At 39.9% G+C, this 27216-nt stretch overlaps 1 protein-coding gene across 1 annotated transcript in view; it reads right to left on the minus strand.

Annotated features, from left to right (window-relative positions):
• Positions 1-3152: 3152 nt before the first annotated feature.
• Positions 3153-27216, minus strand: part of ALMS1 (Alstrom syndrome protein 1) — a 172005-nt gene continuing 147941 nt past the window's right edge. Inside the window, exons 19-25 of the mRNA XM_012646415.1 lie at positions 13318-13438; positions 11625-11828; positions 11080-11309; positions 10155-10338; positions 8580-8643; positions 4371-4470; positions 3153-3305 (exon numbers count right to left, since the gene is read on the minus strand). Of these exons, the coding sequence (XP_012501869.1) occupies positions 3261-3305; positions 4371-4470; positions 8580-8643; positions 10155-10338; positions 11080-11309; positions 11625-11828; positions 13318-13438 (948 nt within the window). The 3' untranslated portion in view covers positions 3153-3260. The remainder of the gene's footprint in view (positions 3306-4370; positions 4471-8579; positions 8644-10154; positions 10339-11079; positions 11310-11624; positions 11829-13317; positions 13439-27216) is intronic.

The raw sequence follows: 27216 nt of genomic DNA on the forward strand, positions 1-27216 counted from the left end.
CACCCCCACTATACAGACACACACAGATGCACACACAACAGATACGGACTCAGAGGAGGGTCAGAAAACTTCATGCTCTGCTGGTGGAGGAGAGATTTTAACTCTAACTCAAGTTGGGAGTTTTGATTAGTATACTTTTACTTCTTGCGTTGAGACTGGGTTTTCAATGAAAACTGAGCATTGTAGAATGTCTAATCACCTAAAGTGATCAGAACAGTCGAGGGATTAAGTTCTCACCTTTAGGATAAGGGAAGGAATTTCCCAGTTGAGCAGGCTTGGAAGGGGCAGTGAGAGGCAAGTACGGTTGGGTCCTACCGTTCATGGCAGCATTGTTCATAAGAGCTAGAAATTATATTTAGCTATGAATCTGTTTACCAAATTGCTTACTGTGAGATTAGAAATATTTGCCACACTAAAATACCTTATATAAATTATGATGCATAATAAAATGCCCATGAGCCTACCACCTGACTGAATAACTAGAACAGTGTCACTATTTTTGACAAGACTTTTGCAGCTAACAGTTTCTCTTCCCCAATCCCATCTGCCTCAAACAGTAACCACTATTTTGAGTTTTCAAAGAATCCATCTGTTTGTCATCCATCTAATCTTAAAAATATGTGGGTCCATATATGTCCCTAAACATGTTAACTTTGGCTTGTTTTTGAACTTTATAGTGATGGTATCATACAATGTATTCTCCTATAGTTTGTTTTTTTCTACTCAACATTGTTTCTAAGATTTGTCAAGGCTGCTGTTCCTTAATTTTCTCCTGTCTAGAATTCTTTTGTATGATAAACCCACTTGTCATTTATCCATTCTCTTGTCAAAGGACATTTGGGTTGTTTCCAGCTCTTTGCTATTATGAAGATGTTGTGAACCTTCCTGGGCTGATAACTAGGCTGCACGTTTTTTTCAGAGTGCATGTCGAGAATTGCTGAATTGTAGAGAGAATGCAAACTTCCCCAAGCGGTGCGTGAATTCCATTTGATCCACATCATTGTCAACAGAGTGTCGGGCTTAAAAATTTTTGTCAATCCAGTGAGTGTAGAAAGGTATTTTTATTCTACTCATTGTTAGGGTGGGAACTTGTAGCTCAGGCTGAGAAAGAATTCTCGACACAAAGATTAGAAGTTTTAAAGAAAAAGTTTATTTTACTTCCCAAGGGAAGAGCATGACACAAAAGAAAGAAAGAAAGAAGTGTCGGTGGGGAGGGTAAGGGGTTTGGGTTTTTATGGGGAAAAAAAAAAGAAAAAAAAAGAATAGTTATGGCTGTCAGCTGAAAGCAGAGTGCAGCTGTGAAACGGCTGCATCTGTTTTTCCTTTTTTCCCTCTTCTCTGTGAGGCTGGCTTATCAGTCTCCTTGGAATATGGTCTGGGGGATGTGGGAGGGATCTCACACCCCTGCTGTCTGCTTAGGAACTCTTCAAGTGCTGTGAAAAAACTCTCAAATAAAACAGTTTAAGCCCCAGGTGGTTAATCAAACAAGGGCCAGTTGTGCAGTGACTCTGTGGCTTCTGCCAGGTGCTCAGCCCCAACTGATTTGTGCAGGGTGGGGAACCATCCTGAGCTCTGGCGCAGAACAGATTCTGGGACCCTGTGCGCCAGGATTGCCTGTGGGGCTGATGTGGGGATTCTCCAGGCCACACTCAGCCAAAGGTCTCTTTGCACAGGAGGGGCGGGAAGACTGCAGTTGTGAGACCCTCGGCAACCAGCCCCCTTCCTACACCCTTGTGTGCTTTGACTCTGTCCCCGGCCATGCCTGTGGCTGGTGGCCTGGGGGAACACTGCTATTACGTGAAAGCAAGCCTGTAGGTTTCCTGTTTGAGTGAACCCAGTGGAGATGCTACCAAGTCCCCAGTGCACCTGTAGGGCATTCCTGAGGTGTGTTCCGGCTGGGGCTGGGAGGAGCTGGCTGCCGGCTGCCACCTAGGCTTCACAGGCCCTGAATCTAAATGCTCTGGGAAGGTGTCTGGATGACACAGCCCTGGGCTAAAGAGAATCATACTCATCATCCCTAGACTCCATCCTGCCCTAGATTCTTTGCAGACCCAAGTTTTGAGACAATTATTACTTTCTGTTTCCATTCTGAATAATAACCTCCTATAAGATGTGTAAATAGTCACAGCATTTTAGGGCTAAAAGGGGGCTTAGAGGTATTAACCCTCTCATTTTACAGGTAAGCTGGCCTGCGGTGGTTAACTACCTTACCCAGCGAGAAAGGGAAGAACTAGGAGGACCTTGCGCACCGCGGGCTGTTTTCCAGGCACCCTCTTCACGCTTGCTTCCGGGATCAGGAAGGAGCCTAAGTGGCACCATCTGAAAGCTCTGAACTGTGCTGGGGCAGGGCCTGCTCTTCGATCCAGCCTCTCAGGAAGCCTCCTGGGGAGGCGGCTGGCCCCCACTGCTGGGGGTTCACTGACCTTACAGTGAGGTTGCTTAGCACCTTCCTCCCTCACTTTTGGCCTTTGCTGCTGTTCCAGGCCTCAGGAAAAAAAATCTCGTTACATTTTGATCAAGGCTCTGGATTAAGTGCTTTATGTGTAATATCTCATTTATTAACTCATCTTTTTCAGAAGTTGTTCTCTAGGTTATAAATGTTGGTTCATGGGTGAAGATGCAGAGTCCGGCGCATCAATCCTAAAAACAAGAGGGTGCGTGGAGGAAGATCCACCAAGCAAGGCTGGTGTCCTTTCTTCCCAGCCTGCCACGCCAGTCCCTGGGGCCGCTGGAGTGAGGCTGAAAGGAGGCTCTGGACCCCAGGGGTTCCCTATCCAGACACCCTCTCCGCAAAGCCCACGACATGGCTCTCACCACGGCGCACTGTGTTTCTAAAGAGAAAGGCCACATTTCATTCTAAGAGCCCATTTCCCTCCATTGATGGGTTTAGACACCTCAGGGGAGACAATGCTCAGTTCCTGCACCTCTCCAGATGGGAAAGAAATGCTTACTATCAGTCGATCAAAAGTTATTTATTTTCTAAAAGTATAAAAAACACATACAAAAGGGACTCAGTCTTGGCTAAAATGAAGAGAAAATATCATTGTAATACACAGCAAGGCCACTGTGGAGAAAGTATTGCTCCCAAACCATCAGTAATTTTAATTACCACTCTGCCCCAGACTCCTTAGAAGTCACTATTTCTAAATTACACAAGGACAAAGAGTAAGCTTTATTAAACCAGACTCATAAAAGTAAGAATTGTGCTTCTCCAGGTTCATAAAATAGAATTCCAAGGCTCTGAGGAAAATAATCTTATGTCAGTCCCAGGGAACTTTTCTCCCCAGGAGTTGATTGGTCACTTTCTGTGGAAGAAAAGAAAGGCAGGAAAGAAGTTAGGTGCTCTTGTCATCAGAGCAGACGCCACTCCTCCCACGTAGCTAGGAGAACCCGAGCCACCCAGATCTTGTTTATTTTACTCAGCTACAGAAACTATGGTAATTATACAAAAAATACATCCAGGAAGGTTTGGGAAAGATGATCTATAATCGATATCTATTATTTCTATGCAGATACAAATAATTTATAATCCTGACAGACTAATCAATACCTCAGTTCGCAAACACACAAGTACAGTGAGAGGCCTGGCCTTGTGATGCTGACACACCAGGCAGGCCGGGCAGTGCCGGGGCCTCCCCACCTGAGGCAGTGGGCCCAGGTTCTGGGGTGTGTTCCAGAAAGTTCCCCACATCAGTCTGGGATGAACTGGTCTTTTGGTTTCTGACTTTCAGAGTCCTCTGAGGTGTAGTGAGGGGGCTGGAAAGGACACAAGAACAGTGAAGGATATGGCCCTTCAGACACAGTAGCCATTCTGGTTTCTCAGGGAATTAACTGGCAGCAAGACGTCTGCTGAGTGAAGTTCTTGGACCCGCAGCACCACTGACTTCACTGGGGACATAGGCAGGAAGTGGTGGCAGCTCGGAGGCCTCTGATCCCACCAAGCTGACAACTCTTATGCCACACTCCGACATTTTCCAGTTTATTTTAACAGTTCTAGAGGTATCTGACTTACTCATGAAGGGCAAAAATCATCATCTGGGACTCTGAAATGTAAATCTAACAAGTTTGGTATTTTGGACATTTCCACCAAGATGTATGAATTGATTCTTTTGTGTGAAATTTGGTTCATTACAAATGTATTCATGGAAAGTGCCTTCCACAATCAAGGCTGAGGAGCTACACTTGATTTGAAATCTAAACACAGTGCCGTAGCTTTCACATTTCAGCACTAGTCCAGCGCATTTGAGTTTAAGTTCACCCTCAAGCACGGTTAATTCTGAGTGAATGCTCAAACAGGTCAGTGTGTTTCTCTCCATTTCTTTCTCTTGACAAAACTGATCCACCCTGCTCTAGACAGAGGACTGACTGACCTTTTTATATAGCTGGGCTCGCAGTCGGTATGACTTATATTCTGATCTCCTCTTCTCCTCTTCTCTCTTTTTCCGTATTTCTGGAAGCTGTTCGTAAATCCTTAGAAATGGCACCAGTAGAAAGACAGAAAGCGGGGAGGTTACCAGGGTGCAGAGGCACATGATCTCCTCTCCCCATCCCTGCCTAAGCTCTCCTGCTTTACAGGCATTCATCCCTCCAGATAGGCCCTTAGACACATGGACACAGAGACCCTGGCCTGGGCTCACAATCTGGAAGGGGAGACAGACAAATAAAAACATAAAATCCTGCTAATAGTGGTTACTTCCGGAAAAGGAGTGGGATAATAGGGGCAGAGGTGAACTTCTGCTTTCCACTCTATGTGCAAACAGGTATTGTTTCAATATAAGATAACGAACAAGTATTGCTATTGTATTTTTAAACACAAGAAAAATTAAGGGAAAGAACTAAAATGGTGTCATATTTACAAAATGCTACAGGAGAAGTTATGGGAGAAGAAAAAACATTCTGATGGATGGAGGTCAGGAGAGACTTCAGAGAGGTGGTTAGGTGTGAGTTGGGTATTTAGATAAATTAGGAGCAGAGAGGGAATAGGAGGAGGGGGAAAGGGAAAATGAGTTCAATTAGGGAAAATGAATGTTGGTAAAAATGGAGTCAAGGCTTCACAGGGAGGCATGTCAGGGAACAGGTGGGAAGGAGGTGGGGTGGGGGTGAGGCGGGCTGTGGAGGGTTTGCAGCCACGTGAAAAACTTGGGCTTTCTCCTATCAGGGGTTGGGTGTCACTGATTTTAAGTTGAGAGGTACACAATCAAATGTGCATTTGATAAATACACTTTAATGGGAAACAATCTAAATTTCCAATAAAAGAACAGTTAAACAGATTATAGAATATAACAGAATTAAAACAAAGCATAAGAAAAGATGTTTCAAGAATTTTTAATGACATGGGAAAAATTTCACAATATAATGTTGAGTAAATAAAACAAGACACAAACCTGTATATGTAGTACGATCAACAATTTGGCAAAAAAAGCATGTTTTATACAGGTCTCTGCAAAACTCCCACACCTCCCGCCAGAAACAGGACTAGTGTTAGGTATGTTTAGATGGAAGGATTATAAGTGATATTCATTTTCTTCTTTCTACTTTTCTCTTTATTTTCTAAAGTTTTCCATAATCTGGAAAAAAAATCATTGAAAATGATGCAGAGACTCTGTAGGAAATAGATCAGAGAAGGTAAAGGAATCCCTTGAAGGACATATGGGAATGAAATGCTTCCAGATAAAAGAGTTCTCTCCTCTCCAAATCTTTTCTTCTCACCAGAACCTTTAAACATCTTTGCTGTAGGTAGGTGATGAGAAAAGATGATGAGTAATAGAAGCTCTGGAGACACGAATCCTCAGTAAGACACAGTTAAAGGAGTAGTAGATGGAAGCCCAAACACCAGGCTCTGACCCCAGCTCTGACCTTAAGTTGCTGGGTTTCTTCCCCTCTCTGGGTTGCAGTTACCTAAAAAATTAAGGATGACTAGATGATATTTAAGATCCCATTCAAGTCAATGAGTCTCAGATGTAAGTGAATCACTTCCTTGAAAAGGGGCCAGATGAGAAGTAAAATTGAATAGAAGCACTCTAATGAAAATGTATCAGTTTAAAGCTCAAGTCTCTCCAGAAGATGGGTACTTAACCCACTTCTATAAGTATATTTATGATTGAAAGAACTGATATCTTATAGAAGATGCCCTGCCTGTCTTCCTGTAGGCAAGCTTCATGGTCCCTTACAGCAAGGGCTCCTATCGCTGACTAAGGTGAGACTGTAATTAGCTGCCACACAATACAGCTGCCACTGTATAATTTCTCCTAATTAAATTTTATGACATAGTTAGAATGAAGCAACGATTCTCAAATTTTCTGGACATCTTCACACTCCTAAAACTTGAGGAACCCAATGTGGATTTTATTTATTGATACCATATTAAAAATTAAAACTAAAAAATTTAAAAATACCTATTTTAAATTCACTTAAAATAACAATAAGCCTGTTATATGCTAACATAGTAACCTATTTTTTAAATGAAAAATAAAGATGTTTCCCAAAACAAAAAAATTTTAGTGAGAAGAGTGGCACTGTTTTCCATTTGTTGCAAAACTCTTTGATGTCTGGTTTAATAGAAAACAGGTAGACTCTTACATTAATATCTGCTTCTGTCATCAGATGTTGTTCTGGTTAAAGCATACATTAAAAATCTGGCTGATACATACACATAGCTGGAAAAGAGAGCATTTTAATATTCTTTTCAGATAACTGTTGATCATCCTTGATGCTACAAAACTTGACAAGCAGTAGTTTCTTTTTTCACAGGCGTGATCACAGCTTACTGTGGCATCGAACTCCTGGGCTCAAGCAATCCTCCCACCGCAGCCTCCCAAGTAGCAGGGACTGCAGGTGCTCACCACCACCGCCAGCTTCAATGAACTTTTTACACTCTGTTACATAAAAATCCGATAGTCTATCTTGTGCTTTGAGGGGACCTTTTATCTATGCCTGATTATCATGCAACAATCATTTGGAAAATCCTCGTCCAATGAGTTATGCAGATCTTCTGAACGTTGGCAAATTTACTTATATCACATGAAAATCATCACATTTGTTAATGTCACTGCTGATCTTATCAGAAAAGTCTAAGTGCTGGGAAGTTGTCAAGCTCATGGTGGTAAATGCAAGTTTTCTAGAATTCCACTATTTGCTTGAAAGTGCGAATTTTCTCTTTGGCAACAAATACTGGCAGCTGTTTTCCCTGAAGTGACAGACTCATTTCTTCATTTTTAAGAAAATGCCTTCTACATGCTCAAGTTGGAATAATCGGTTTATCTGTCAGTTATTCTTTCAAGTAAAACCAGTGTTCCATGAAAAAAGCAGCTATTTCAGTTCACTGTGCAAACCATGGCGTAAGTGTTTTCCTTGAGACAGCCGTCACATTTTGGCCCGCAGCAGAAGTGCTGGGTGCACTTGTCTATGCTGCTTCCACTGTGCTGCCGTCACACTCCTGGCGGGGAGCTGTGAAGGGTGCATGCCTGCTAGGCTCATACCGTTTGGCGTCACTGTTGCGGATAGTGTTCAGGCACCAGCGGTTTCGCTCCTCCCTGCTGCTTTTGCATTATCAATACAAACGTCAACACAGTGAAAAAGGCACATAACGTTCCAGTATTATTTTGAAATTAGTTTTGACCTTGCAAATCCCCTGGAAGAGTCTCAGGAACCTCCAGGGGTCCACGGACTACTCTCTGAGAATCAGTGGATTAAAGCATTCCTTTGAATTACCTATGCGGGTTTACTAAATGGAGAGTAAAAAAAGGTTTCAGGAGGGATTCTTAAATTATACAAGATAAATTGTTTGTATCTTCATTACTTCAGAAGTACTATGCCAACTATACAACTGCTCTTATTAAATAAAGTAAGTCTGCAAAGAACCCCTAAAAAACCCTTAACTTAGTTATTCCATGGCATTCTCATGATCAATATATGCATATGTTAAATTAATTAATTAAGACTAGCTAATGCTTGCAATGGCACAAAATTCAAAAAGTATAAAAAGGTAAAAAATCTCCCACTTCTGTACCCAGCCACTCAGTTCTTTTGCCCAAAGGCAACCACTATTATCAGTTTTTTTGTCTTCCAGAAATATTCTATGTATATAAAAGTATTCACATCTATTTAAGTACAAATAATTCATTTTAAAGACCACAAATGAAGTACACACATGCTTCTGAAACTTGATTATTTTTTGAAGTTTAACTTTATGTGTCTTGGAGAGCGCTCCATTATATCTCACTCTCTTGGATAAATTTCTAGAAAGGGACTGCTAAGATAAAGGGTATGGCCGCCCCAAATAAACATTTAATTTTATTTCAAAATATTCTTTGTTTATATTTAGTTTTCTAATAAAGAAGAGCCTGACTAAGGCATGCAAATTATCAGGATTCTTTTGATCTTTTGTATATGAGTCATTCATACCATGATCTGTTATTTTTTGTCTTTTTTAGTGTCATAGGTGAGAAACTACTTTCATAACTTTCTTATCATGTTTGAACTTCAGCACGATGCCTTTATTCTGGGGGCAAGCCAGAGCTCCTTACCACTTGGTGGCCTAATTCATACTTTTATAATTACTCTTGTTCTTTTGGTCTTACCGTTTAGACCTCTGAATCATTTCCTTCTTCCCAATAGGCCTGTTCTTCTGGGCAGCCAGGAAGACTAAGCAAGAGAAGAGGGGTTTTCAGTGAATAACAACAAGAAAGGGTGTGAGAGGGAGCTGCTAGGACTTTGTGCTCCTACCCTGGGCTGGGTGGTGAGCAATGACCAAGGCCAAGGCCAGGGCTACGGTTAGACTAGGGTGCCCAAAACAGCAGTCTAAGGCCTCCCGAGACATAACTCTCTGCAGCACAGACTAGACAGTTTGAATTGAAAAACTGACAAGTTTATAGGTAAGGTTGTGATGAAAGCATTAGGTAGTGATTTACAGTTTTCACAGCTTTCATACATTATTTTATTGAGATCTTAAACTTAGCATAATTGTTAAAAACACATACTCTGGAGCCAGCCCACCTGGGTTCAAATCCTAGCTGTTTTATTTATTAGGTATGTAATCTTGGGCAAGGAACTTAATCTCTATTTGTTTCAGTTTTCTCACTATTAAATAGGGGTATTAATAGCATCTACCTTTGAGAGGTGTTGTAAACATTAAATGAGAACAGTGTCTGGGCAAGACAGAAAGGCTACGTGAGTGCTTATTATTATTATTCTTACTATCCTGTGAGGTAGGCAAGCCTGGAATTGGCCCCATCTTTAGAGGAAAAAAATTATACTTTTGGAAGTAACTTGCTCACGGACACAGAGCTAGTTTATAAAAAAGCCCTTCTCATTGTACACTTTTGTTTGTTCTTAGAGACAGCATCTCACTCCATTGCCCAGGCTGGAATGCGGTGGTGTGATCACAGCTCACTATAACCTTGAACTCCTGGGCTCAAGTGATTCTCTCACCTCAGCCTCCCCAGTAGCTAGGACTAGAGGTGCGCACTCCACCGCACCCAGCTGGGTTTTGTTTCTGAGACAGGGTCTCGCTCTGTTTCTTGGGCTAGAGTGCAGTGGCATCATCACAGCTCACTACAACCTCAAACTCCTAGGTTCAAGTGATTCTCCTGCCTCAGCCTCCCTAGTGGCTGGGACTACAGATGTGTGCCACCATGCCCAGCTAATTTTTCTGTTTTTTGTAGAGACAGAGTCTCATTCTTGCTTTGGCTGACCTCAAATTCCTAGCCTCAAGCAATTCTCCTGCCTTGGCCTCCCAAGTGTTAGGATTAAAGGTGTGAGCCACTGCGCCTGGCCTGATTTTTCAATTTTTTTTGTAGAGACGGAATCTTGATGTGTTGCCCAGGCTGGTCTTGAACTCCTGGCTTCAAGCTATCCCCCTGCCGCAGTTTCCCAAAGTGCTGGGGTTACAGGCATGAGCTACCGTGCCTGGCCCCTACACACTCTTGTTTTTAAAATACAGTGACAGGGCTAGAGTAACTGGGCTTACTTGGATCACAAAAGTGCTGAGAGAAAAGTCAGTCAGGTTCTGCTAGCTAAGGAAGACTGGAGTCCTGGCAAGCAAACAGCTACTTCCTGTGCACGTAACTGGCCTGGCATTTAGCAGCGCTCCATAGCACAGTGGCAGACCTTGCCTTCTGTATTACACTGATAGGAAAGTGGACAAGCAGGTGTACCTCTCTTGGGCAGCAGGTGCACAGGATTCCGGCAGCCCTGCCATTCTCTCTGAGTGTTGAACAGCGCATCCCGCTCGCTCTGTAACATGCTCTGCAGCTTCCTCTCCTGGACTACTAACTTCAGGCGCTTTATCCGCTCCCCAGAGCGTGAGATGAAGTCAGGTCTGTGAAGCTGAAGTGATTCCTAAGGAGGAGAAAAAACCCAGACCTCACATTAATGAAGCAGTCTGCTCTCCAAGAGCCTAGAAAAACAACCCCTGCCCAACAAGTTTGGACAGCCTGTTCCTAATGCTCAGAAAATATCTAGAGTTGAAGAATACTCTGACACCTCTCTGCAGGGGAGAGCTCCAGCAGGGAGATCGAAGGACTCAAACAAATGCTTTGGAATAAGTCCAGAACTAAGACTGTGGGCAATCACAACTCTCCCAAATGTCGAAGGGATAGAGCTCTGCCCACTGTGCTACTTTAAATTTCTGTTCAAATACATCATCAAATAATATTTCCTTTATCCCCCAAGAGACATTAAGAAGAGACCTGGTGCCTTTTAAATCCTGTGTTAAGCAGGAATAGCAGTTATATAAATGGAGGAACATACATAAGGCTGACACAAACATCAGGCCACTAGGCACTCCACATGCAGGTACCTATAAACCCGATAAACTGAGCCGAAACATCCTCCCTTCTATTGCCTTATCCTCAAATCCTGAGGGTGACTATTTAGAATGGCTAAGAGCAAGGCAATCTTTGATTAAGAATGGGAAACCAAGCCCTTATGCAATGAAAACAGATGAACTGCGGAGGTGCTAGGGAGAGAAGAGGGTCACATGACTAAACCTTAGCATGCCAAGTTACAGACGCAACTTCTTTGTGCTTCGTCCTTCTTCTCCCTAAATATAGGGCTAAAGTTTATTCAGCGTCACTGCACCTGCAGGGTTGCTCTCACGAATGGCTTCAGGGGTTCTCTGCCTGGGCCTGCCAGTGACTCCCGACAGTCGGTGCGCTGCCCTTGCCAGTTCTGCTCCCGCAGTGGCTCCCTCCAGGGTTTGGTTTTGGTTATGGGTTCAAACCAGGAGATACCAGGGCCAAAAATCTTGGGCAGGTTTTCCTTCTTAGATCCAGACTTCACATTTTCCACAGGAACAAACCATGAAACTCCTACAGGAAATATTTTTAAGAAGGAAAAAAGATTTTTTCATTTTTTACAGCTCATCCAACTCTCATCAAACACACGCACATAATATAGACTCTCGGGGGACTTGGCTGTCAGAGGCCATCAGGGTGCCACTAAGTCCTGCTTAACTGTAGGTATATGACTCCAGCTGTGGTGCTAGATACTCTGACAACTTGTCAAGGTGGTGGCTGGGGGTACGTGGAGGCAACATAGTCATTTAGACACAAAGAATCTTAGCATTTCAAGAGACTTGAAATTTACTAGTTTTTCTGCTACAAAATCTGAAATTGGAAACCGACCTTCACAGGAAGTCTGCTTGCTCTTCTTTAACTTTTTGTCCTCAGGATAACTGGTAAAGAGAATTTTCTCTTCATTTTTTTCCTCTGACCAAGAAGTCACATCACTGTCCTCTTCTAATATAGCCTCGCTAGAACTTGGAGTTGGGAAAGTCATCCCAACATCTCGAGTGTGTTTTTTGGTACCATTCACAATCTCCAAGTTACCTGAGGGGAAAGATCACAGATATCTCTGGAAGCAGCCTGGAGGCTTAGTTGACAGGTCTATTCAAGCCAGAAGTGAACTCTTTCTAATGCTTCAAAAATATACTGCCTTTGGGGTGGAGGGGGGGAAGGAGAGAAAGTGGAAAAGAAGAAGAGAGGGAGGGAGGAAGAGGCAGAGGGGGAAAGAAAAGAAGGTTTTTTGTATCTAAGTCACTTTAGATATTAGGGGGAAAGAAGAACTAATATAGGTTCAGAGGGTAAGGCATTTTAGCTCTCATCCCAAGTGAGAAAGAAAATAAACACTGATAGTCCTATTGGCCGTCACCCAGGTAAAGAAGAGGTTGATAGAGGTAAAGACAAGACTTGAAGGGGAGAAAAATATCAAGAGGGCAGTTTATTTACTTTTGTTTTATAAAATCAAAAGGTATAGAAAAGTATAAACCGAAAAGCTTCCTTCTCACTCCTGTTCTCTATTCACTCTGTTCACAATCCCACGTGATTCCCAAGAAGTTTTTTTGCACATTCGAGCAATTCTCTTCCCTTCTTTGTCTTTTTTTTTTTTTTTTTTTTTTGAGACAGAATCTCACTCTGTTGCCTGGGCTAGAGTGTCATGGTTTCAGCCTAGCTCACAGCAACCTCAAACTCCTGGGCTCAAGCGATCCTACTGTCTCAGCCTCCCAGGTAGCTGGGACTACAGGCATGTGCCACCATGCCCGGCTAATTTTTTCTATATAGTTTTAGCTGTCCGATTAATTTCTTTCTATTTTTAGTAGAGACGGGGTCTCGCTCTTGCTCAGGCTGGAGCTCAGGCTGGGCTCAAACGATCCGCCCACCTCGGCCTCCCAGAGTGCTGGGATTACAGGCGTGAGCCACCCGCGCCTGGCCTCTTCTTTGTCTTTTTTAAAAATAAATGCAGTAGTATGCTATATACTGCTCTGTACCTTGATTTAAAAAAAAAATTTATATCTTGGAGTTCTCTCCATATTAGTACAGAGAGAGCTTCCTCATTCTATATAGGATCTCACTATATGGATGTACAATAATTTAATCAAGCGTTAAATATTGATGGACATCTAAGTTGACTTTAATTTTCTGCTACAGCAAATAACACTTCAATGGTTAATTTTGTACATTTGTCATTTTGCACATACATATATATTCATAGGCTAAATTCCACATCTGTGCAATATATCTATAGGACAAACTGCACAAACAAAAATGCTGGGTCAAAGTAATTTAGACAGGAACTGTCAAACTGCCTTTCACAATGTACCAACTTAGACTCCTACTAGAATATATGACGGTACCCATTTCCCTACACTCTTGCCCACAACTTGCCATCAAACTTGAATTTTGCCAATCTGATAGGTGAAAAATAGCAGTTGGATACAGTTTTAATCTTAATTTCCTTTATTATGAGTGAGGTTAAGTATCTTATATGTTTAAGAGCCATTTTTATTTCAATGGAAAAGTTTGACTTCAAAAAATTTACCTGCTTGTACACCCTTGTTTAACATGTGCACATTTTGCTTATTGCAAATAGTAGAGTTCGAGCTCAAGAAGCTATTGGCAGAAGATGAAATAGAGTCAGAAGAAATCATATGGTTTGCCACCTGGAAAAATAAAAGAGATCTTGTTATGGTTACCTGCAATCAATGGCACAGCTAACTCACAGCAGAAGTGAGTCCACAGGTCCCCAGGAGCCCTTTCTTACCCGATTCAAATTGCTAAAATGCAGCTGGAGGAAGCCTGAAACAATGTGAACATGCTGCCATGTATCTGTGCGGAGGAGGAGAATGGTATTGGTAGTTGGATAGGGCCTGAGCTGTTGCAAGACCGTAAGACAAAAAGAGGCTGGGTATATTCTCAGGGCTTGGAAAAACTCTGAAGAAGATGCTAGCCAAACATTAGTCTGGTGCATCTTCAGAAGGGCATTCTGAATTGATACCTGCAAATAATTTTGATGTAATTTTGTAGTATGAAATACTATTATATAAAACAGTATTTCTCAAACTTGCTCATCATAAAGATCTCCTGGGAACGGGCTAACTCAGAACAATGAGTTAGAATCTCCAGGGGAGGGGTCTGGGCATCTATATTTTGAATAAATGCCAGGTGATTTTCTATTTAAGCAAGTTTGGTTGAGGTGAATTCAAGCTCAAGTAAGGAGAGGAAACTTAGCATATCTGCTTCTTTGAATAAGATAAACTATATTCCAGGGCCCTCAGGAAACTTGTAACAGAATCCTGGAGAGGAGGAGCTATGTTAGACATTTGAAGACAGGAAATGTTTTAATTTTCAGAAAGGTAAACATTGCAGACTGGTGAGTTGACCTGTATAATTTAGGATGGATCATCAATCTGATAATTTGCAAGGAATTAGAGATCGAAGGAAAGATTTGCAAATTTCAGCCAGCGCTCAGATAGGCAGGCAGAACAAGCCCTGACAGGTTAGCCTTGTTTTTCCTAGTAGATATTTGGTCACTTGACTGGCAGAACAAAAGAATGTGAGTACACCTAAATTTTAACAGAGTAAGAAAGCATCTCATGGCATGTTTAAGGCAAGGTGAAGTTATATGGGTTGGATAGTAATAGTTATGGTAGAACCATAACTGATTGAACCACCCTTACCCAAATATTATTTCAAAATGGAGAGAGGCCTTTACTGAGTGGTACATCTTGCCTCTGACATGCGACATTTCCTAAGCACCTACTGTGTGCCAGTCACTGGGTTTGGCTCTGGCTATTTCTTAACATTTTATATATCAATGTCTTGGAGATATGGAAAGCAGGAGAATTTCCATACAATGCTTATCTAGGAATGCCTGAGTGGCTGTCAGGATCCCAAATGATAACAGGAATGATGGGCTCAATCAAACATGAAGACGTTCAGTAGGGGCAATTGTAAAATCTTTGTCACTTTGGTTAGGCAAACAGTTATAAAATATAACACCAAAGGTGTGATTCATGAAAGAAAAACATTTAAAATTGGGCTTTGTCATTACTATATTAAAACCATTTGTACTTCAGAGGACACTGTTTTAAATGAAAATGTCAAGCCACAGACTGGGAGAAATCATTTGCAAATCATACATCTGATATAGGACTTATAACCAGAATATATAAAGAACCCTTAAAATTCAGTAGGAAGACAAATAACCTAATTTAAAAATGGGCAAAAGATTTGGATAGACATTTCATCAAAGAAGATATGAGTGGCCAATAAGTACAGGAAAAGGCGTTCAATATGATCAGTCATTAGGGAAATTCAAATTAAAATCACAATGAGATACCACTTCACACTCACTAGGATGGTTATAACCAAAAGGATGGAAAACAGCAAGGTGTTGACAAGGAGGTGGAGAAACTGAAACTTTCACACATTGCAGGTGGGAATGTAATGATGCAGCCACTGGGAAAACACTTGGCAATTTCTTAAAAAGTTAAACATAAACTTACCACATGATCCAGCAATTCCACTCCTAGGTTAATACCCCCCCAAATGAAAATGCATTCCTACACAAAAACTTCTGTACAAATGTTAATAGCAGCATTAATATTACCCCCAAAATCGAAATAACCCAAATGTCTATAAACTGATAAAATGTGGTATATCCACTCAATGGAATACTATTCAGCAATAAAAAAAAACTACTGATACATAGTACAATGTGGATGAAGCTTGAGATCATTATGTCAAACAAAAGAAGCCAGATGTTAAAGACCATATATTATATGATGCTATTTACTTGAAATGTCCAGATGAGGCAGAAAGCAGATGAGTGTTGCTTGGGGCTGGGAATATGAATTGACTACAAACAGGCACAAGGGACCTTTTTGTGGAGACAGAAATGTTCTAAAATTGGATTGTGGTAATGATTGCACAACTCTATAAATTTACTAAAAATAACTGTGCATTTGGAATGCATGAATTTTACAGTATGTAAATCATACTTCAATAAAGCTGTTTTTAAAAAAATGTCTGTAGAGATATGCAAGAAACTGGCATCACTGCCTCTGGGAAGGACAGCTGGGTGCCTGGGGGACAGCAGTAGGAAGAATACTCTTTACCAAATATTCTTTTATACACACTGAATTTTGTATCATGTGGTTATATTACCAGTTTAAGAAATGAGAATAAACACACACATAAAAACTTGTGAGGAAGGCTGTGGCAATGAAGATTTAATGAGTTCAACAGCAGTTAGACGTGTCAGGTCACAGAAATGCTCTAATCACTGAAAGGAAGGTGGTAAGCTGGTTTTGTCAATGTGCCCTGACCACCTGAAGCACATGCTCAAAGGGACATGTTTAGTAATAGGTTAGCAACAAATTTAGACCTAGGAAAGCTACCAAATTCAGAAAGGGGACTGGAAACCTTGACATGGGCGGGATGGTTGAAAGAGTGAAGACTTGAGAGAAAACACTTCAGGGAATGAAATGAGGGCCTGAGAGGGAGAGGACGAGATCTCTTTCCTATGCCTTCACAGAGCAGTTCCAGGAACAGAGCCAGGAATTCCACTGCAAAGAGATTTTGGATCTTTATAAGTTAAAGGCTTGGATAACTGGAGCCTTAGACAGATGGAACGAGCCACCCCATGAGCAGTGAGAGGTAGAGCTGCTGAGGCAGAGGCCCCTTTGGTGCAGATGCAAAAATACCAATGTGGGCCACTTTAGCCCAGGCAAGAGAGTGAGACTCTTTCTCAAAAAAAAAAAAAAAAAATACTAATGTGGTGGGAGTGGGTAGGGTCACAGCACTCCCATGGCCCCTTCCAAGCCCGAGATTCTGTGAACTTCCTGTAGTTCCAAAGTATACAACCGGTCATGGTATGCACCACAGGGTGTGAAAAATACACGATTACATTGGATTAAATGAGGAGGCTTGTTGTGTGTGTTTCTGTTTTTAGTTCAAATCCTTTCTGATTTAGTAATTCCTGCCTATAAAAAAGTCAGGGAGGCCGAGGTGGGCGGGTCGTTCTTAGCTCAGGAGTTCGAGACCAGCCTGAGCAAGAGCGAGACCCCGTCTCTACTAAAAATAGAAAGAAATTGGCCAAACAACTAAAAATAGAAAAAAAAAATTAGCCGGGCATGGTGGCGCGTGCCTGTAGTCCCAGCTACCTGGGAGGCTGAGGCAGGATGATTGCTTGAGCCCAGGAGTTTGAGGTTGCTGTGAGCTAGGCTGACGCCACAGCACTCTAGCCAGGGCAACAGAGCCAGACTCTGTCTCAAAAAAAAAAAAAAAAGTAATCATTTAAAAATAAATTCCCTCTCAACAAAATGTATTTATTCAGCCCCCTAGGATGGTGACAATCAACAGCAAAGGCAAAAACTAGTGTTTATTAGGATGCGGAGAAATTGAAATCCTCATACATTGCTGGTGGGACTGTGTAACGGTGCAGGTGCTTTGGAAAACAGTCTGGCAGTTCCTCAAATAGTTAAACAGAGAGTTATCATATGATTCAGCAAGTCCACTCTTAGGTATATATCCGAGAGAAATGAGAACATACGCCCACACAAAAACTTGTACATAAATGTTCAGAACAGTTTTGTTCATAACAGCCAAAAAATAGAAACCACCCAAATGTCCATGAACTGATGAATGGATAAATAAAATGTAGTATATAATATTATTTGGCCATTAAAAGGAATGAGCACACACTATGATGTAGATGAATCTTGAAAACATTATGTTAAGTGAAAGAAGCCAGTCACAAACAACTACATATTGTGTGATTACATTTATAAAAAATGTCTAGAATAGGCATATCTGCAGAGACAGAAATTAAATAGTGGTTGCCCATAGGCTGGGACAGAGGTAGGAGGTTGGGGAAATGAGGATTGACCGTTAACTGTTAAAGTGTACAGGATTTTGTTTTGGAGGGTGTTGGAAACGTTCTAAAATTAGATTAGGGTGATGGCTGCACAATTCTATGAATATACCAAAACCCATTAAATAAATGTGTTTATTCATGTATGCAAACAAATAAATGTGGACTATGAAGTCTTGTTTGGAGAAAAAAAGCTTATCATGCCCTATGGTCCTGCATCTCCTGTGTTACTGCATCAGGTATACAAGAACAATGGAAGGTGAACAAGTGTTGCTTTCATATAATGAAGAACAGATAATGCTAACCAAAATACGGGCACTGGATGCTGTAGCTGTGATGGAGAACTACACTCCAAAGCTAGAGCCAAGTGCAAACTGTCAGAATCACAAAATCATGGCATGTCATGTTGACTTTCATCCAGATTCATAACATGAATCACAATGCACAGGCCCACACTTGTGTCCAACAAGTTGTGCTGAGGGCCCATCATGGGGTAGAACTTTTCTCTTTTTTTCTGAATTCATTTACAGATGCTGTTGGTAAACCACAACGGTCCACCTTCCTCAGTCCATGGGGAGTCTCAGGCATCTCTTCTAATGATATCATCCCTCAGGGCGTGGGTGTGGATTAGCCCACTCAGTTCTCTGCAACGGAGCTTACACGTAGACTTAAGTGACTACAAGTTAACGGGCATTATCAGCTACCATGGTTTAAGCTTTCTGTTGCACATTCTGGGAAGAAGATACATACTGGCTGGCTGCTTCTGTTTTAATTTATATTATTATGAAAGAAAATGTACCTGCTGATGCCTTATTTTACACTGGAAAATAAATTAAAATTTAGGTGAGATTCATTCCCATATTTATTGATTAAAGACATCAGATGGACCCAGAAATAAAAGCTTTTCAATTAAAAAATTACTTTTTAGGTGGAAACTGAGCTTAGGAAAATATATCCAGCATAGGAAAAAGGCTATGTTTTTATATGACCCTACATGGCTATTCCTGACATAGGAAGATTGTTACTGCTGGCTTTCAGCCAGCCAGGTGCCAGATAGGAGATGATTTTCCTTTAGAGGAATGGTTTTATGCCAACTCAAGTTTAGGACCAGAGATACATACTGATAAGACAGTCAGAGTCAAAATGAGAAACAGAGTCTACGGCACCAAAAGAGGCTTTTCTTGTCAAAAGTTTTTAGAAATGTGTAGATCAGCTGGCAACTGTAGTTTCAATAAAATTTACTAACCAGTAAGGGATGACACAATCACAAAGTGTCTAAAAAATAACATTTTGACATATATTAAATTTCTAGAGACAAGATAAAAGCTTGCAGAAGTAGGAACTCAGGTGGTAACTAGTATTCACCTTTAGAAAATCAGAACTTGTCATCTATTTCTGCCAGTATGGTTAATTATTAATACCATATAACTATGAAAAATATCCCCCAGAAAATTAAGACTGCATTGTATCTGCATAATAGGTCCTCAGAAAATTTCTTTTGGGGCATGAATGAGTAAAGATTGCAGAGATGAAACAACTCCGTGTAACGTCAAAATTCAAACTATGAATTTTTGTTCATAGACAAAAATTCTATGAGTTTTTGGGTGGCTAAAATGCAATGTAAGTCATTATGGTCAATGTTCATTAGAACTGAGGTCAAGAAAGAGGATTGTAAAGTTTCCCAGATAATGGCAGGGCTTGGAGTAGATAGCAAAATGAACCATGAGCTAAAATCCTCAATTAACACATGGGAAAAATTAAAAGGTTGGCAAATAGTCATAAGAAGGGTAGTAGAGCTAGCTGACATGGGTCCCAAAGGTTTTTCTATCAGGTTTGAAAAATTATAGTCTGGAAATAGCCCTATATATTTTTTTCTTCTTTGCATTCTCTCTTCTATGCATTCTTCTTTGCATATCTTTCCTTTTGGCTTTCGTATATGATCACCTTTACATGGATGACTCTAAAATTTTTATTTAACCCATGATATACGTGTGAGGTCAGATACACCTGGCTTGTTAGATATTTTCATTTGGATGTTCTGATCCAACTTCAAGTTTAATAAAAACTTTATATTTCACTCAGTTTCTTCTTCAAGATTTTTCCATTTTGACAAGGTGTCCACACTTTTTTTTTTTTTTTTTCTGAGACAGAGTCTTACTCTGTTGTCCAGGCTAGAGTGCCATGGCAGCAGCCTAGCTTATAGCAACATCAAACTCCTGGGCTCAAGCGATCCTCCTGTCTCAGCCTCCTGAGTAGCTTGGGACTGCAGGCACTCGCCACCATGCCCCGTTAATTTTTTTTGTTTCTATATTTAGTTGCCTGGATAATTTTTCCTATTTTTAGTAGAGACGGGGTCTCGCTTTTACTGAGGTTGGTCTCGATCTCCTAACTTCAAGTGATCCTCCCACCTTGGTCTCCCAGAGTGCTAGAATTATAGGCGTGAGTCACCACACCTGGCCCACACATTATTTCAGTTGTTTTAAATTGAAATTTCAAAAGAATCATGCCAATTAATTACTAAGTCCAAATGACTGGAGTCTAGCTTAACAAATGAACATTAGATTTTTATAAGTTATGAATATTACTTTCTTATTTAAAAATCTTTATTGGCAACTGGCTACCCATTTGGAAATAAAATTGTACCTACATATATAAAATAAATTCCATGTGGATTAAAAGTTTAAATGCATTGCCTCCCTACCCCCCCAAAAATATTAAAAGAAAAACAGGAGAATTTTTTTTATACTCTTGAGGTCGAAAGATCTTTCTTAACACGGAATAAAGAAGCTGAGTTTATAACAATACCATTGCAATATTAATGCAATATAATTGACGCTTAAGAAGCAATAGGAAAAAATCTTCAGAGAAAAAAAGGCAAGGATATAAAAAGGTAATTCTCAAAATAAGAAATGTAAATGGTAAATCTGAAACCTAATAAAGAATGTATTTTAAAGCATTAGCAAATACCAAAAATACTGATATTACCTGGAGTAGGCAAGGGGATGAGAAACACATACTCTCATACATTTGTACAACATTTCCAGAGGGCACATAGCTAGGGGCAGGGAGGGCGGGGAGGGGCTGTAGAAAATTGATAGTTCTCCAGTTTTTATTAGTGATCTATTTAAGTTTTAAAACTTCTTGGACAATTTTTTTTTTTTTTTTTGAGACAGAGTCTCACTCTGTTGCCCGGGCTAGAGTGCCGTGGCGTCAGCCTAGCTCACAGCAACCTCAAACTCCTGGGCTCAAGCAATCCTCCTGCCTCAGCCTCCCGAGTAGCTGGGACTACAGGCATGCGCCACCATGCCCGGCTAATTTTTTCTATATATATATTTTTTTAGTTGTCCAGATAATTTCTTCCTATTTTTAGTAAAGATGGGGTCTCGCTCTTGCTCAGGCTGGTCTCGAACTCCTGACCTTGAGCGGTCCATCTGCCTCGGCCTCCCAGAGTACTAGGATTACAGGCGTGAGCCACCGCGCCCGGCCGACAATTTTTAAAATTTATATTTTCCTGGAAAATCATCCATTTAATCTAGATTTTAAAATATTTCAGTCTAAAGTTGCATATGGTAATCTTTTAATTAAAAAAATCATCTCTTTGCCTGTGATTGATTATACTCTTCCATATTACTAATGTTGATATCCTTTTTTCCTTGGTCAGAATAAGAAGAGATTGTGGTCTATTGCTCTTTTAAAAAGAATCAGATCTTGCTGGGTGTGGTGGCTCACGCCTGTAATCCTAGCAGTCTGGGAGGCCGAGACGGGAAGATGGCTTGAGATCAGGAGTTCAAGACCTGCCTGAGCAAGAGCGAGACCCCCGTCTCTACTAAAAATAGAAAGAAATTAGCCACACAAGTAAAAATAGAAAAAATTAGGCAGGTATGGTGGCGCACACCTATAGTATCAGCTACTCGGGAGGCTGAGGCAGGAGAATTGCTTGAGCCCAGGAGTTTGAGGTTGCTGTGAGCTAGGCTGCGGCCACTGCACTCTAGCTCAAGCAACAGTGACACTCTGTCTCAAAAGAAGAAAAATCAGATCTTGGCTATATTGATCAATTTTAGAGACTGATTTATTAATTTATATATTTTCCATTTTAGTGATTACTTCTTGTTTGCTTGTTTTGTTACTTTAAAAAAAAATTTTTTTTTTTAGACTGGGTCCTCTGTTGCTGGGGCTAAAGGTAGCTCACTGCAACCTCAAACTCCAGGGCTCAAGTGATGCTCCTGCCTCAGCCTCTGGAGTAGGTAGGGCTACAGGTGTGTGCCACTGCTCCCAGCTAAATTTTTTTCCTAATCTTTTATTTATTTTTGCCAGGAACAGGTATTTCAAACAACTGTGGATGCTGTCTTTTGGGAATGATGTTTTATATAGATATTTTGATCAAGCTTATTAATAATATTATAATTAAAATCCTTCCTATATTTTCTTACCTACATGTCAAAATCTGACAAAATCTTATTAAAGCATCCCATTCTTACTGTACTTTTGTCACATTCTATATCATAGTTACATTTGGATGAATGAACAAATAAATGCATTCTGGCTGAAAGCATAGCAAAGTCTCTGAAAGGCTCTTTCTTCCTTTGGAAATTACAGAGTGGGGTCACAGTGGATGCTCAAAACAAGTAGCATCTAATTAAAAAGAAAAAAAAATCCATCTTCCCATAGTAATGTATTTTCCTAACTTCTGGCAAAAACTAGAAATTATTGGCAGAGAAGTGGAAATAGAGACTTTCATACATTGCAGGTAGGAACACAGACTGGAAAGCAATTTGGTACTAATGTAGGAAATTAAGTATACATATAGCCTATGATCCAAGAATTCTACTTCTGAGTATAAATGCTAAAGATAGTCTCACACAGGTCCATAAGGGGACATGGACAAAGATATGCATTGTCTGTTTTGTGGTGCTGGGGAGTTGACAGCAGCCTGGGTGTCCGTCACAGGTAAGTGCATGGGTAAACTGGTAGATAAACTCCATGGAGTATTACACAATGATGAGAAACCTAGATTAGATGTACTTATAGCAATGCAGATGGAATTTAAAAATACAAAACCTAATGAATATTAGAAAAATAACTGTATGCCATTATATAAGTTGAAAAATTCGTGCAAACTTGCAAAATATGCATTTTGTAAGAACTCATATAACCCAAAAGATATTTATATAGTAAGACTAGCTGCCTATGGGGAGACAGAAATGAGGATGGGATATGGGGATAAAATTTTAAAAAGAGAAGTGGTGAACTGAGGAGTACATTTAACTGAACCCTCAGCACCTAAAATTAGAAGAAAATTCTACTTTATGTTGGTGCAGAAACTGCATATATAATACTTCTGTAATCCTATTCTTTCACTGTACTTGTAGGATTCATTATGACTAGATTAGAGGTTTAAAATGGTCTTTTAGGCAGAAAATAGAAATCAATGAGATGCTTGAGAGTTCACCTTCCCAGCTCACAAACTGTATTTTGTGATTATTTGATCAGTCTGGCTTATCTCACTCTTTTATTAATGTTAAACAAAAGCAACTTTTATGGTTTCTTATTAGAACATACATGTTTCTAGTAAAAAATATTAAAGCAGAAAATTATAAAATAAGAATTCATAATCTATAATTTTAGGATAATTTGTTAATATCTTATTTTTTCCAGTCTCATATACATATACACATATATTATGTTCCAGTCATATGTATACACATTTATACATGTATTATATGTGCATATATTTGGGATTATAATATGTATATATAGCTCTGTATCTTGATTTTTCTCTTAACATATAATGAAATTTATCCTTTGGGTTCCAAGATACTGCTTTTGATTGTAATTTCTCTTCACATATGGCCATGATTGTAAGGACTGATACGAACTCAGTCTTTTTATAAAGATGTAAGAAACACTGATAAATATTTAACTGAACACTAATAAAGCTCTCATTTTCTTCTCTCATGAAGGTCTGTTTGGTAGTTAGTTTGTGTTGTTTATTCGCCCAGCTGCTGGAAACGTGGGCGAATGTAAGTAAGGAGAGGTCAAAAATACAGAGAAATCATTCATCATCTTCAGCATTTTCTACATAAACAAAAACTGAGAAACTTGACCTTTTTACTTCTCTTTTTGTGCTAAAAGTCGTGAACTATCTCTCCTTCCCCACCAGAACATAACCAGATACCAAGAAAAAGAGATGGGGAGGGGAGAGGGGAGAAGAAACAGCTGAAAAAAGCATAGAGGTAAACACAGCAAGAACAGGAGGGAAGTGGGGGGAAGGAGTCATCAGAAGAAGAATGGAGACACAGCAGAGACAGAGGGAACAAGAGACAGAACAGGGGTGGGGGTGTGCAGAGCTCAAGTGTACATGCTTGGGTAGACAGAGGCAGAGAGAAGAACAGAAGCAGTGTGCAAAGACAGCAGTGGGTGAGAAGAGGGCATGGACTGCAGAGACCGAGGGGGAGACTGGACAGAGCAGAGAAAGGCACAGAAAGAGCAAGTCAAATAAAGAGATGGCATTATCATAGGCAGGAGGGAGAAGCAGGCAGCCGCAGTTATTCCCTTATATTGACTCTTAAATTCTCAAATGTACAATGAGGTAAAAAATGTCCTGGGTAAATAAGTTCGGGAAAAAAAGCATTAACATATCTAAGGAAATCTGGGTTAAAGACAAGACAGTTCAGAAAAGAAAAAATATTAATGGTCAAAAACACACAATAGAAAATAAAAAGGCCAGGCACAGTGGCTCACACCTGTAATCCCAGCACTTGTGGTGGCCAAGGCAGGAGCATGGCTTGAGGCCAAGGGTTAGAGACCACTCCGGGCAATATAGCAAGACCCCATCTCTACAACAAATAGAAAAATTATTTAGGCATGGTGGTGCATGCCTGTGGTTCCAGCTACCCAGGAGGCTGAGGCAGGAGGATTGCTTGAGCCCTAAGAGTTTGAGGATGCAATGAGCTATGACAATGCCACTATACTCTAGCCTAGACAACAGAGTGCAACCTGTCTCTAATAAAAATCAATAAATCAGTGGGTGTCATTAAAGAAAGGTGAATCAGAACAGGTATCATATTTCTGGCCTATTACATTGACAAACATGAACAAGAATGTTATTGGCAAATACTGAAAAAAGTGAGCAAATAATTGATTTGACCTTTCAGGAGGACAATTTAGCTGCATGGACTAAACATTTTTAATATGCATATTTGCTAATTCAGAAATTCTATGTTTAGAAATGTATCTCAAGGAAATAGAAAAATTCATAAAGATATAGTAAGACTGCTCATCAAAGTATAGATAATGATACAGAAAAATTTAAAACAAATTAAATGTCTGTCATTAGGGAACTAATTAGATTAACAGTATATTTATATAGTGGAACCCATAAAGCAATTAAAAATGACTACATACATCTGTACTTGACACAGAAAGATATCTATGATATACTAGGTGAAGAGTTTCAAAATAAACAAAAAATCTGAAATAAGAGCATCAAATCAAATGGAATAATTCCATTTTAAAAAATAAAACAAGGTATGTGAATCATAAAATATAAACCTGGAAGGTTATATGAAAATGTTAATCATGACTATTGCATGATGGTGAGAATTACAGGTGAATTTCTGGGTCTTTATGTTGTCTATATTGTCTGAATTCTTTACATTTTGATTTTTTTTTTTTACCTCTATACTCAATAAAAGAAAGAAGTTCTTGTTTTTCGACAAAAATATTTGGTAATAAAGAGAAAGATGTAAGGCAGTGGAAGCATCAACAGAAGCTCTTCCAACACGAGTCCTCCTCAGTCTGTGATGAGGATGAACTGGAGCATGGTTCCAGTTGGGAGGAAGGAGCCCACAGAAAGAGAGAACTGAATACACAGGAAATAGAGAAACACTAAGAAAACAGATGAATAGATTTTATAAAATAAACAGGCTTAATGAACCTTCTCTTCCATAACCGAAAGATACAAACAAAAAACAACAAAAAGTGAAAAGAATATTCACAATCCAGGGAAAGGGCTCAACTCATATTACAAACTTACAGAAATGCTATCTGGAGAAACGGCTGGGACCAAATTTGAGGAGCTATCATAAAGTTCTTCCTCTACAAGGGATCATCAGAGGGTGAAGGGTGAGTCAATTAAATACCCCACTTAATCCCACTTTTGATAGAAAAGGGGAATGAAGCAATAAGTGGTCCAGGAGAAAGAGACAAATTTCTCAACTGGAGACATACTTCCCTGTTTTAAAAAAAATGAAGATGAACCAAATACTCCTTTATGGCCTGAAAGAAATCAGAAAAATGTCTGGGGAATAATCTCTTACACCTAAATATCTTAGTTGCACCACCACCCTAAAGAAGCACAAGAACAAAACCTCAACGGCATGTCCCACAGAACTAGATACTTTCCTTACCCCACAATTAGTACGGCAGAAACCAGTTTATGAGTTTTAAAACAATGGCAGAAAAAAATGTCACCTAATGAGGTTGTCCAGAGTCTTAGAATCACGTACTCCCTCCCTGGCTTTTCCCCAAGCTCTGAGGGGCAAAATAAATATAAACCACACACAATTAGCCCTTAAGTTCATGTCCTAGGTAGGGAATTCAAACAATATCTTAAAAATGAGTAATAAAATAGTCAAAGAGAATTCAGCCACATTACCTGTGGGAAAATAAATGGTTTCCACAGAACTGTTCAGAGACAGACAGGTAATGTGAAACAAAAGAGAATGCTATTCTACAGCATGAAAGTGAAAGAAAGGAAGAAAGAAAAAAAGGAAAGAGGAAGAATTTATTTTGTAAGAAGGTTTGTCCATTGTAGTCAATAAATAATTTGTATTCTCACTCTAGAGAAAATAAAGCCGCCAAGTCATGAAAAGATAGGGAGAAACTTTAAACGCATATTGATAAGTGAAAGAAGCCAGGCTGAAAAGGCTACATACTATTTGACTCCCAGTATATGATAATATAGAAAAGGCAAAACTATAGAGATAGTAGACAGAGAGACAGTGGTTGCCAGAGGTTTGGAGGAAGGATGAATAGGTGGAGCATAAATTTTTAGGGCAGGGTAACTATTCTACATGATATTGTAATGATGAAAATATGACTACGAATTTGTTAAAACCTACAGTACAACACAAAGAGTGAAGCCTAATGTAAACTATGAACTTTAGTTAATAATAACAGATCACCATTGGTTCATCAATTGTAACAAACATACTACACTACTGCAAGATGTTAATAATAGGGGAAACTGTGTGAGGGAAGAGGGGAGAAGGAGGTGGATGGGAAATCTGTACATTCTCTCCAGTGTTTCTCTAAACCTAAAACTGCTCTAAAAATAAAGTTTGTTAATTAAAAAAAAAAAGAACATGGACCCAATGAAATAGATCCAAGGTAAGCTAAAAGACAATGAAGGGAGATCAAAAGGCAGTTGATAAAATTATTAATAACATAATTTATCAAATAATTAATGAATATTTACTATGTGTCAGAGAAACAAGGACAGGCACTAAGGAAAACTGAGGAGAAAATAAATACCATTATGTCACTCCAGAATTATTTTATGTA

Source organism: Propithecus coquereli, unplaced genomic scaffold (assembly GCF_000956105.1).
Source record: "Propithecus coquereli isolate 6110/MARCELLA unplaced genomic scaffold, Pcoq_1.0 Scaffold243, whole genome shotgun sequence".
In the NCBI taxonomy this organism is placed as follows: Eukaryota; Metazoa; Chordata; class Mammalia; order Primates; family Indriidae; genus Propithecus; species Propithecus coquereli.